Here is a 12,031-nt window from a genome sequence, read left to right as displayed (position 1 = left end):
TTCACTCAGCATCAGTTAAGAAAGACTTTAAAATAGAATACTTCTATGTTGTATTGTAACTTTTCCAATGCTATCTTTTTTAAGGTTTACTGTGTGATTTGCTGTGGTCTGACCCAGATAAGGACGTACAAGGCTGGGGAGAAAATGATCGAGGTGTTTCTTTCACATTTGGAGCTGATGTGGTCAGTAAATTTCTGAATCGTCATGACTTGGATTTGATTTGTCGAGCTCATCAGGTATGAAATCTTAAAACTTATTTTAATAATTTTTTTTAAATGTTTTGCTCTATTTAGTGGAGTTGATAAGATTTTTTTTTCATTGAAAATATTTATTTTAACAAATATTTTATTAAGCCCCTGTATACAGAGGATTAAAATAAGTGCTAGAAATAAGAATAGAAAAAGAAAACATTGCCTGCTCTTGTGGAATTTATATTCTACTGGAATAGAAGTTTTTCTTTCAGAAATTTGTAAAGAGATGTAATATTACCATGTTTTGCATGTTACCTCTACAAGCAAAGAACAATGGAGTCTTATGGGTTTTTTTAAGTAACATTTTGTTATATTTAACGTTGTGCAGACCTAACCTCTGCTTTCCATAATTAACATCTGCCACAGAATTATTAAGTACTTACTTTGGTGCCAAACTTTGTGTAGGAAGATAAGAAAGCTGCCTTCAAAGAATTGGCATTCTAATAGTTTTACAATCCCAGTCTGTCGGTCTAATTTCAGATCATTAGGATTGGCAAAAATCAGAAACAGATGTCTAATTTGTCTGTTTAATTTATTTTGAAATTTTTTAAGAACTTAGAGAAAATATTTAGCTGTACTTTGTCTTGGTCATTTATTTTATTTTTTAAGAGATCAAACTTCAACTGAGCTATCAATTCAAGTAAATGTTTTTCTAATAATTAAGTGAGAATACTCTAGAGTAAAACCTCAACTCACATGGCTTATTACACATATGTCTGAAAAACTATTTTTAGGATTAAAAGCCTTTCCATGACTGTCCCCTTTTTAGAATGCCTATCTGCTAGTACTTTCCTATTTCCCCTGCCCTCCTGTTCATTTTTTATATGTTTGATGCATATGTCTACCCTGATTGAACATAAACTTTTTTTTTTTTAATTAGTACTAATTTTGCTTTTGAACTTATATCTACAGCATCTAGTACAGTATCTGAAGAGTTTAAGTAACTGCTTAATAATGCTTGTTGAGCATTCTAGAGTGATAATTGTCATCCTAGCATTAGCTGTTAGGATGACAATGTAAATTTTACCAATTTGCCTTTAGTTTTCAAGAAGAATGTTTTCTTACAAGTATCAGAAACCAGTTTATTTCTTCCAAAATTTATCAACCTAGGATCAAATTATGAAATTAGAAACATTTTGGATATTTTTTTCTGGCTTGGTTTTTAGATATTTGTAGTAACTAATGATATATTGATATATATAGATATAGATATGATTGAGCATTTTATACATCTAGTTAAACAGTAACATTTATTTTGAGAGAAATGTTTTGTTTTTAAAGCATGGTGTGTCTTATTTTGTCAGAACAATTTCTTTAAATGTTGACATCTAAACAATGAATATATTTAATATCTAATTACTGTCATTGCCAAGAATGAGTAATAACTCGATAATATATGTATCTCAATTAAATATATGCATATTAGTCATCACTGTTCTGCCTTTTGGGTGATTTTTTGCCTAGTGTGATCCTTCTCCCCTCCTATTTTGCTGCTAATTTTATTTGTGTTATTACTTGCTGCCTCTATTTTTGATCTATTCAAATCATACCGTTCACTAGCTTCATGTATTGAGTTATTTCTATCATATAGCAGTTGTCTTCTGGCTCCCTTAATAGATTTTCTGACTGCTAAGTTTTGATTCTGCCATCTCCATGTCTGGACTTAACGCCTTGATACCATCTACATTTGTTTCCTCTGCTTACTCTCCTCTCACCTCTTTTACATCCTTTGAAATCTGGCATCTAATTTCATCGTTCATGTGAAACTGTCTTTCCAGAGTTACTTAATATCTTAATTGACAAATCAAATGACCTTTTCTGAATTCTGATCATTCTTGACCTTTTTGTGGCATTTGACTTTTTATTTTTAACTTATGGAATAAAACAAGTATTTCTATAACAGTATAATAAGAAAAAAAGGTGATTATATATGAAACTGCAGATCTACTATGTACAACTTTCTATTCCTTTCAAATATACAAGATTATCATCTAAATTTCTTTTTTTTTTTTTTCCTTCATTCTCATCCACCCCATCCTAGAAATGGCTACAGTTAAGACAAATAGGTATATGTGTATTTAAATTTTTTTCTATATATACACTTTTGTCATTTCTCTGGATGCAGGTAGTATCTTCATATTCCCTTTGTGGTTAACTTGAGTATTTATAAAAGATAAAATAACTTTTTTGCTCAAAGGCATTCTTATGTTGCTGTTAACTATGTACAATGTACTCTTGTCTATTTCACTCTTCATTATTTTGTGCACATCTTGCCATGCTTTTCTAAAATTATTGAGATCATCACTTCTTATAGCAAAGTAGTATTTCATCACAGTCATGTATCACAACTTGCTAAGCCTCTACCCAAATGATGAACATCTTTGTTTGCCATCACAAAGAGAGCTGCTATAAACATTGTAGAATATATAGGTTCTTGTCCTTTTGCTCTAATCATTTTTGAAATTTGACCAAGTGATTCTATTGCTGGGACAAAGAATCTAGATAATCTAATAATTCATTAGGCATAATTCCATATTTCTCTCAAATATGATTGGATCAGTTCTCAATTTTGGTAAGGTTGCATTACACAAATCTGATGTCATCTGTGTGGCAATGTGACACAAATGCAATCCTAAATCAGGGATTCTCTGCTTCGGTCACGAAGTTGCTGTGGCTGATGGGAGGCCCAAACACTATATGGAACTCCAGATACTAGAGGTGCTTTGGCTTCTGGGGACTTAGAGCCATGGAAGGAGCAGTACCCCACCAAGCTTCCTAAGGTGTGGGGGTGTTATTTATGACAATTGTCTGTACATCCTTTTTCTGTGCAGTAACAGTTACCTCCTAGTTCAGGTCCTATCACCTCATGTTTAGACTAATGCAAAATAGCCTTTTAACTGGTTTCCCTGCCCCAAGTTTATACTCGACTCAATTGCCAAGGTGATTTTAAAATGATCTTTCCTAAGTGCAAAGTATATATGTGTGTATCATTAAATTAACAAATTTTGGTACTGAGAATTTGAAATCACATCCTTGAGGATCAATCATAAGCAAAAATAAAAGATTTATAGAAATTATAATGTAAGTCATTGGGGAAAATCACTTTTCTAGTAATCCATAAAAGGACAAAAATGAAACATAAGAAGTAACTTTGGATCCAGGGGGAGGGGAAGGAACAGAACAGAAAAAGCCTTGTGTAAGGGTGGCACTTGAGATTGATTCCTGTAGAAAGGTAGGGATTCTAAAATGTGATAGAGGGAGTACAGGTAAGACTTAACTGATTAGATATATGGAGGGTAAGGATGAGTTAATTACTGAGTCAATGAGGTTCAGAACCTGAGTGCCTGAAAAGATTATGTCCTCACAAGAAACAGGGAAAGTAGGAAGAAAGGGATAGATTTTAGCGATGTCATAGGGTTGACAGTATTTAGTATGTATACTAGGGAATGATACTCTTAAAATATCTGACGATATTGAAGTGAGCAAAAATGAGTTTAGAAAGTGGTGTGATCTGAGAATATTCTCCCTTTATCCCCAAAAGTGCATTCTTAATTTTTAAAAAAATTTCCCACTATTTGGGGGTTGTATTGTTCCAATATATTACTATTGACAATCAGGAATTAATTATTAAGTTAGCATATTTTATTTTGATAGGTGGTTGAAGATGGATATGAATTTTTTGCCAAGCGACAGCTGGTAACCTTATTTTCAGCCCCAAATTACTGTGGTGAATTTGATAATGCTGGTGGAATGATGAGTGTGGATGAAACTTTGATGTGTTCATTTCAGGTATGGTATTATTACTTAAGTAGTCCCCTGAATACCTTTGTTGGCAGTTTTTGGCTTTTTTTTTCCCCTGGTGGAAGTGTAGTAAAATATCCTAGCTGCTCTGATAACCCAAATTAACTTCTAAATTACCAATAACAGTAATAAGATATTGCCTGCTTTATAGTTGCTATATATGGAAGACTAATAATTCTAATGAATATTTTTGAAATAATGCTCTTGAGTTAAGTAAAAATATTAAATGGCTGCTATCTGCAAGACACTCTGAGGATTAAGAAGACCATTGCTTTTCCTGCCCTTATTGATCTTATTGATGAGGGAGGAAGGGACACAGCATTAATTAAAATGAATATGATTTCACTACAGAAGTAAGTGAAAAATCCAAACAAAATAAATGCTCTAAGAAAACGTAAGGAACAAGAGTTCTTTTTGCTCAGAAGTTAAATAACTTTGTAAACCACAGGAAACCTAAAATAGCTTTCAGCAAACATTATTCATAATAAATCTATGTAGAAAGTTTTAAATGTCAATTAAAAAGTATTTTTATTTGCTCATTAAAGTAGAACTTAATCCATTTAACACTGGTAAAAGAAATATATGTGAAAGTAATAAAAAAAACTTTTAAAAAGTTATGTAGTTTAAATTTTACTAATTTAGGCTGCTTTTCTTCCTCCATTACTTCAGTTTAATAGTGAGGTATTCTTGTATAAATTATAGCAATTTAATTATCAATTATGCAATCTAATTAGTATTAGACCATGTCTTCTGAAATTTTTAGTTCAGCAATTAATATACGTACTCAAATCTCCTTATCTTAAATAAAGGTACACATATTTATTTCTTGTGATATTGATTCACATGTAGAATACATACCTAAAACAATGTGGTTATAGGCTGGAAAACTTATGCAAGTGTACTGTGTAAAATGCTTTATTAGAAAAGTTTACTTGGGCAGCTAGATGGTTCAAATGGATAGAGCACCAGCCTTGGAATCAGTAGAACTTGAGTTCAGATGTGGCCTCAGATATTTAATCCTAATTAGTCATGTGATCCTGGTGGGCAAGTCACTTAAGTCCCATTGCCTTGCTTTAAAAAAATAAATAAATAAAAATCTATGCAAACCAATGGAAAAAAATTAAAAAAAAAAAAAAAAAAAAAAAGAGAAAGACTACCTTACATGTAGGCTCATATGCTAGTGCTATAGTAACTTGAAAGAATTAGTGGAAAAATAAAAATAACAATAACTGAATTGTAAAACCTTTTATAGTTTGACTAATTTTCTTCTCATAGGACCGTCAAATCTTTTTTTTTTTTTTTTTTTCCCTGAGGCTGGGTTTAAGTGACTTGCCCAGGGTCACACAGTTAGGAAGGGTTAAGTGTCTGAGACCGGATTTGAATTCGGGTCCTTCTGAATGGACCATCAAATCTAATCCATCTTAAGTTTTAGGATAAAATCATAAGATCATAGCTTTAGTCTTAATTCCTTTTTACAGTCCAAGAAATGTGGTTTTGGAGAGATTACATTAAATTACCCAATATTATTTAAATTAATGGCCAGGAAAAAAAACCAAAAAGAATATTTAGATCTTTAGCCTTCTAGTAATTGTACCATAATACTGAATCACTTCTTGATTTATTAGAACAATTTAAATTTAATTAGTTCAAGAATTAAGTATTTGATGTAATTTTATTTAATAGTAATATTAATATATAGTGATACTGAATAAAAACATGCAAAATTATGGACAGAATGATTTTAATTAGGAAGATAAACTCATGAATCTACAGATAAAAAATTAACAATCATGTTTTAAGGAGCCTTTCTGATCTCTTTTTGAAGGTATTTCTTTATAGTTAAATATATATATATACACACACATATATTTAACATTTCTGTCATTATAATATTTTATCTTAATTTGTCAGTTATCTGTCTTACTTCGAAAAATATGACACTTGCTTGATAATTTCTTTACTACAGATCCTAAAACCATCTGAAAAGAAAGCCAAGTACCAGTATGGTGGACTGAATTCTGGACGTCCTGTCACTCCACCTCGAACAGCTAATCCCCCGAAGAAAAGGTGAAGAAAGGAGCTGTGTAGAGAACCCATTATTAGATCTGTCAAGGACAAAACTCCATAATATATAAGTGTGCACTGTAAAACCATCCAGCCATTTGACACTCTTTATGATGTCACATACATTTAACTTAAAGAGACGGGTAAAGGATCTTTTTTTTTTTTTTTTTTTTTTTTTCTAGTAGAACGATGTGCAACACTGTATTGTAATAAATATACTCTGTTCTAATATCCAGCAAAGTTAAATCCAGATTCCAAAATACCCATTAAGGTTCCATATGCACTTATCATGGTTTTTAAAGTTGAAAAGCATCCCAGTTAAAACTAGATGTGATAGTTAAACCAGATGAAAGCATGATGATCCACTTGTGTAATGTGGTTTTTAGTGTTGCTTGATTGTTTAATTACTTTGGGTTTGTTTGGGGGAGGGAGGGATTTGTTTTGAATTTTTTTTTTAAGCTAGAATAATGGCAGATGGTTTTCATTTTCCCTAGATTTTTTGGAAGTGAAATGTGGGGAGGGGCTTTTGAAAACAGCCACTGACTTATTTTTCCTTGCTTATTGAGCTGCTTACCTGTTTAACTTAGTAAATATGCAGCCCATTATACTTTTTTAAAAGGATAATATACAGCGATAGTGAATAAAAACATGCAAACTAAGTCCGTTCTAGTAACTTAAGCAACTTGACTGAGCAATCTGACCAGCTGACAGTAAACATTTTGCTTTTTACTTAAATTGCCACTGATTTGGACTTGCGCACTATAATATTTTAACTTATTAATGCTATATTGTGCAGTAGCATTTCATTTAACTTTAAGATAAGGCTCAAATAGTATTACCCAATTAGTTAGTAATGTGATTATGTGGTACCTTGGCTTTAGATTTAATTAGCACGAAACACCTTTTGGCATGCTTAGCTTTCAGGTAACACCCTCACCTGCATCAGAGCATTTTTTGTAGATCCCCAGAATGTGAGGATCCTTTTTTGATAAGCCTCAGAAAGCTGATTCTTTCCTTTTTTAAAATTTTTCCTTAAGAAGGGATATATTTAAATGGATGCTGATTGGTGGGACATTGTCAACTATATGGATATTGGGTGTTTAACTGTCTAGTATTGCCATGTGGATGTTGTATAAGATTGTAAGGCTTATCTCACTAAAGATTTTATCTTCTGGATTTTCATGATCAAAGTTCATACAATATTACTGTATAGACTTATGCTTTGTAGTGTACTATAGTAGCAATAATTTCTGTACATGATCAAGAGTTTATTGCTGTATTTCTTTTACTGTTCTTTTCCCCCTCCCCTTTTTAAGGGTTAACATTAACAAATGGCAAGGTGTTAAAAAAAAGTCACTTAAAGTTCTTAGTAAGGTGAAAATTGCAAGACACAGATTTGTGGTTCTTTATTGAATGTAATTATAAAGGTTTTTATTGAACATTGTCAAATTTGTAAGTTTGGAGAAAGATACCAGATTTATAATGCCATTCTGAATGTGCTTTAATAGATGTAAAACTCTTTAATATTGTCTTTAAAAATGTTAAATTGAGGATTCTAGTAATTTACATTTGAATTGGCACGTTATATAATGCAAGAGATATTTGATTTATGACAGTGAAAAGGTTCTTTTAAATAGATGTCTCTTTTCTAATTCCATTTTGTTTTAAAAGCATATTTCAAATGTAGTTTTTTTTTTTTTCTCTCCCCCATTTAGTAAAAGTTGTCTAATTGATTTGAAACCTGACTGGTTATTTGTCTTTTTTCTTTGTAATGAAATTTTAAAACAACAACAACACCCGCAACAACACACTTTCCTCTAAAAGATTTGTCATTAATAGATTTGATATGTACTGGCTCAGTGCCTCTTTAGAAAAATGTTTATGGATTATCTATATCTACATGTTGTAGATATAGATATCTATGTAGCTGTCTGTACAGATAACATAAACATACATAAAATATGTAAATGCTACTATCATTGCTTCATTCTTGGGTTAAATTTAACAGCAGCACTGTTTAACTTGATTTTAAATGTCAATTTATTCAACAAGTAATTAGAGCTGAAATTTAATACTAGAGTCTTCAAGGATTTTAGATTCAGCTTATTTTTGGTGTCAGTATATATGAGGAAGGCTTGAAAAATGTTTTAGATGGTATGGAAGATGGAATAACGTATCTTCTGTTAACTATACATAATACATTCAAACCTCATTAATTCAAATTCATTTAATTGGGAATTTGTAATAATTCAGATAGGACTAAAGTTTACCTTTATATAATTTATGAAAATAAATTGCTAATTATGTAAATTTTTATAGTATAAACTAAAATAGAAGAGATTTTAAAACTAAACTAGGAGGAAGAATGAGCTAAATTATTCAGGGAGCATGCTAGCCTACTTATACTTTTTAACCCCTTTTAACCACTTTAGCAACATCATTTGCATACAAATATGTTCATTACAAATGTTATCTACTTGACTACAATGTTAACATATTGCTATGTATTTGAAAGTAATAAAACTTAATTTCTTTTTTTAACTAAAATCCTACAATTCTGGTGTCACTAATTCAGACTATTCCCCCATCCTAGGCATTACAACTTAAAAGATAAGATTTCAGAATAATAATAATCTTCAAAACCAGAAGTTAACATAAATAACATTACTACCCCTTTCCCCCCCCCAAAAAAAAAAGAAAAACCCCACAGCAGTGACATTTTTAGGAGTATGTACATGATTTGGGTTTTTTAATACAAATTTTTTTTTTTTTTTTTTTTGTTAAAAGATGTGATTTTACTACTTTGTTTTTTATGATGTTTTCCCTGTGTTGACTAAGTCCAAAACAATGCTGCTGTGGGTAACAAGGTACTTGTCTTAACTTCATGGAAAACATTTGGTATTAAATAATATATTCTTATCTTCTTTTGCTAGTCATGTCTCAGTAGTCACCTCAACAGCAACAAAGATATATTTGGAATTTTTCATCACAAACAACCTTTCAATTCTAACATTCCTTGATTCATGGGATCATAGGATTTAAAATTGAAAGGATGTTACAGATTATCTAATCTACCCCCACTCTCAACTACCTTCAATGCAGAAACTGGATCATAGGCTGTGATAAGATCATTGTATCATTTTAAATTTTACCTTTGCGTGCATGCATGCATGCGTGTAATATCATCAAATCCAATAAATTTTCTTCAGAATATCTCCACTATCCATCTTATTGTTGCCACCACTTTAGTCTTAGTTCTCATAACCTCATGATTGAATTGCTTTAACTTCTCCAGTATCTTCCTTTTAATCCAAATGATTCTCAAACTTTGTTCCTGCATTCTTAGCTTTCAGTAAAATTTCCCTACATCCTATTCAATATAAAAGGAAATTCTTAACTTTACTATGCCACATATACTTAGGAAGTGAAAAGAATTAAACTTTTTGTAAAGCTTTATTTGGTACATAGTGTTTTTTCACTAGCACTACTTCTTGGGGAACATTTCAACTGGATGTCATAGCTGTTTGTCATATATTCCCCATACCTACTTCATCAGTTTCTCATAATCTTTGGGAGTAATAATCCCAGGTTAGGAACTCTACATGGCAACCAGATTTTGATTTTTTTGTTAAAAAAAACTTAATGGTTTCTTGTTGACTGTAGGAACAATTTAACATCCTTGCATTCAAAGTCATTCAAAATTCCTTTTCCCAAGAAGTGCCATGTAATGTATTACAAATTATAGTGAAGTCAGGGAACTCAGGCTCAAAGCCTGGCTCTGTCATTGGCTAATTCTAATTCTAGGAACAAGTTATTTAACTCTATGGGCCTCAGTTAACTCATGTCTCATAATAGAGAGGTTATATGATCATTAAGGTGCTGATGTGGCACTAAGTTCTAGCATGTATAGTATGGGTAAATGCTATGGGGTCAGGGGAGAATTTGGTAAGGAGAAAGCTTTATGAAGAAGGCAGGGTGGGTTAGAATTGGTGATAACAGGAATTATGTAAGGAAAATTGGGAGGCACTTCATGATTAGATATAAAGTCAAGAGTAGCCTTGCTAGAATGTGATGGAATTTTGCTAAGAAATTGAAACTTGAGAGTATAATGTGGAACTAAAGTTTGGGTTACATTGTATAGATAAAGGGAGAACAACCAGAGATGTTTGGGCAGAATCAAAGTATGAATATAACAATTACATTCACCTTTTTAGGAGAAACACATGCCCGGAAACCTGAAAAGCATATTGTTACAAATTACCCAAAAAGTAGGTTGTTACAAATTCTACGTGTAAACTAATGAGAATCTGAACTGGCCTTGACTGGGATGACAAATATAGCTTGTCTACATGGCTTCTATAGAGTATATATTAAGAAAGGGTTTGGGAGAAAACGGGCTTTTCCTGTTCATGTTAAATAACAATACAGGACAGTACATAAGTGCCAGATAAGTTCTAACATTTTGGAGATTTCAGAACAGCAATGAACTTAATGTGGAATGCAATAAAACTATAGATAGAATGTTTACAAAGAAAAACCATTTTAGTTAAATAGTATTCCATAGCACTATCATTGGGGGGCTTTCTTGTTTAATTTTCTAGAGTGACTCTCTACTATGAGCACTGATAACCTGGAAGATGAGTAGAATTTAGATAGGGGAAGAAGTGAAGAAAGGTATTCCAAAGATTGGGAAGATGGTGAAAGTTTAAATGCCAGGGAAGTGGAAAATATGAAGTGTGATTAGGGGGAGAGAAGGAAATACTTTGGTGCCATAAACATGCTGAATTTCCAGACTGGGGAATTTGGACATTATTCTAAAAACAAGGACAAAGTTTATAATCTGTGGATTTTATTTTTGTATTTTGATTACTAAATATAATTCATTTTTGCAATAATCCTATGTATTTTTATTCATTTTGAAAATAGTCTGTGAAGGTATCCGTAACTTTCACTAGACTGCCAAAGGATCCTTTTAAAGGGATTTGTGCCATTTAATAAAACTCTTTTGAACAGTGGGAAAATATTACTAATGGGTTGTTGTAAAAATTGCATGTATTTTTTAAAAAATGGCTGACAGGTATGTCGTTTCAAGATTTCTCAAAACTTTCCCCTGCTTCCCTCCAAAGATTTTTCAGTCCTTATTTGAGGCTCCCAACAGCTTTGTTCAGGTACTTGCATCTTTTACAGGTGAGGAAACTAAGGGTCAAAGGGTACTTGGCCTAAAATCACACAGCTTCAAAGTGTTGAAGGCAAAATTATTTGATACCCTTTCTGTTACAAAGTAGGTATTCAAGTGGAGAAGTAGCATTAATAAATAAAGTAGTATTTGAGGAAGACTGGCATAAGTACACATACTTAAGGTGAAGATGACACAAGAAAAATTGATTCAGAGGTTGTAATACCTTAGACATGAGAAATTATTTTAGAATGAGAGTATAATTAGTATGAGAAAGTATTTTAAACCTAAGTGACTAAGAGAATGATGGTACCATTGAAAGAATTGAATAAATTGGGGGGAAGTGGCTTAAAGAGAAGTGGTAGCTTGCAATTATGAAAAACTATAGTTTGGAGCAATTCTTCAGGACTACTCAGAGATAGTCATCATTATATATTTAAGGATACTGGCCTGTATTATTTAAGGCTTACCAGATCACATGGTCAGTAAGCATCAGATCCATGATTAAAATTTACACTGATTTTGAGAGAAATTGGGGATTTTTATGGGTGGAGGAGAGGGAGTTGGGCCTTTGATTTTGTGTAAAATTGCCTGATGCCCTGGGAAATTGGATTAGCTCTACATCATACAGCCAGTAGGAATCAAAAGTGGGGCTTGAATTCAAGTTTTCCTGATTCTGAAATTGGCTTTTTGCACCCATTTCTACACTCTTTTAAATTTAGAGATATTGACAAGAAAT

At 32.0% G+C, this 12,031-nt stretch overlaps 1 protein-coding gene across 1 annotated transcript in view; it reads left to right on the top strand.

The window, feature by feature from the left end:
• The window catches only part of PPP1CB (protein phosphatase 1 catalytic subunit beta), a 72,948-nt gene extending 65,092 nt beyond the window's left edge, over positions 1–7,856 (top strand). Inside the window, exons 6-8 of the mRNA XM_074288289.1 lie at positions 85–236; positions 3,906–4,040; positions 6,019–7,856. Coding sequence (XP_074144390.1) covers positions 85–236; positions 3,906–4,040; positions 6,019–6,123 — 392 coding nt within the window. The 3' untranslated portion in view covers positions 6,124–7,856. The remainder of the gene's footprint in view (positions 1–84; positions 237–3,905; positions 4,041–6,018) is intronic.
• The last annotated feature ends 4,175 nt before the right edge of the window (positions 7,857–12,031 follow it).

Source organism: Sminthopsis crassicaudata, chromosome 2 (genome assembly GCF_048593235.1).
Source record: "Sminthopsis crassicaudata isolate SCR6 chromosome 2, ASM4859323v1, whole genome shotgun sequence".
NCBI lineage: Eukaryota > Metazoa > Chordata > Mammalia > Dasyuromorphia > Dasyuridae > Sminthopsis > Sminthopsis crassicaudata.
Note: the sequence above shows the minus strand (reverse complement) of the source record. Positions and strands in the feature narration are given on the sequence as shown.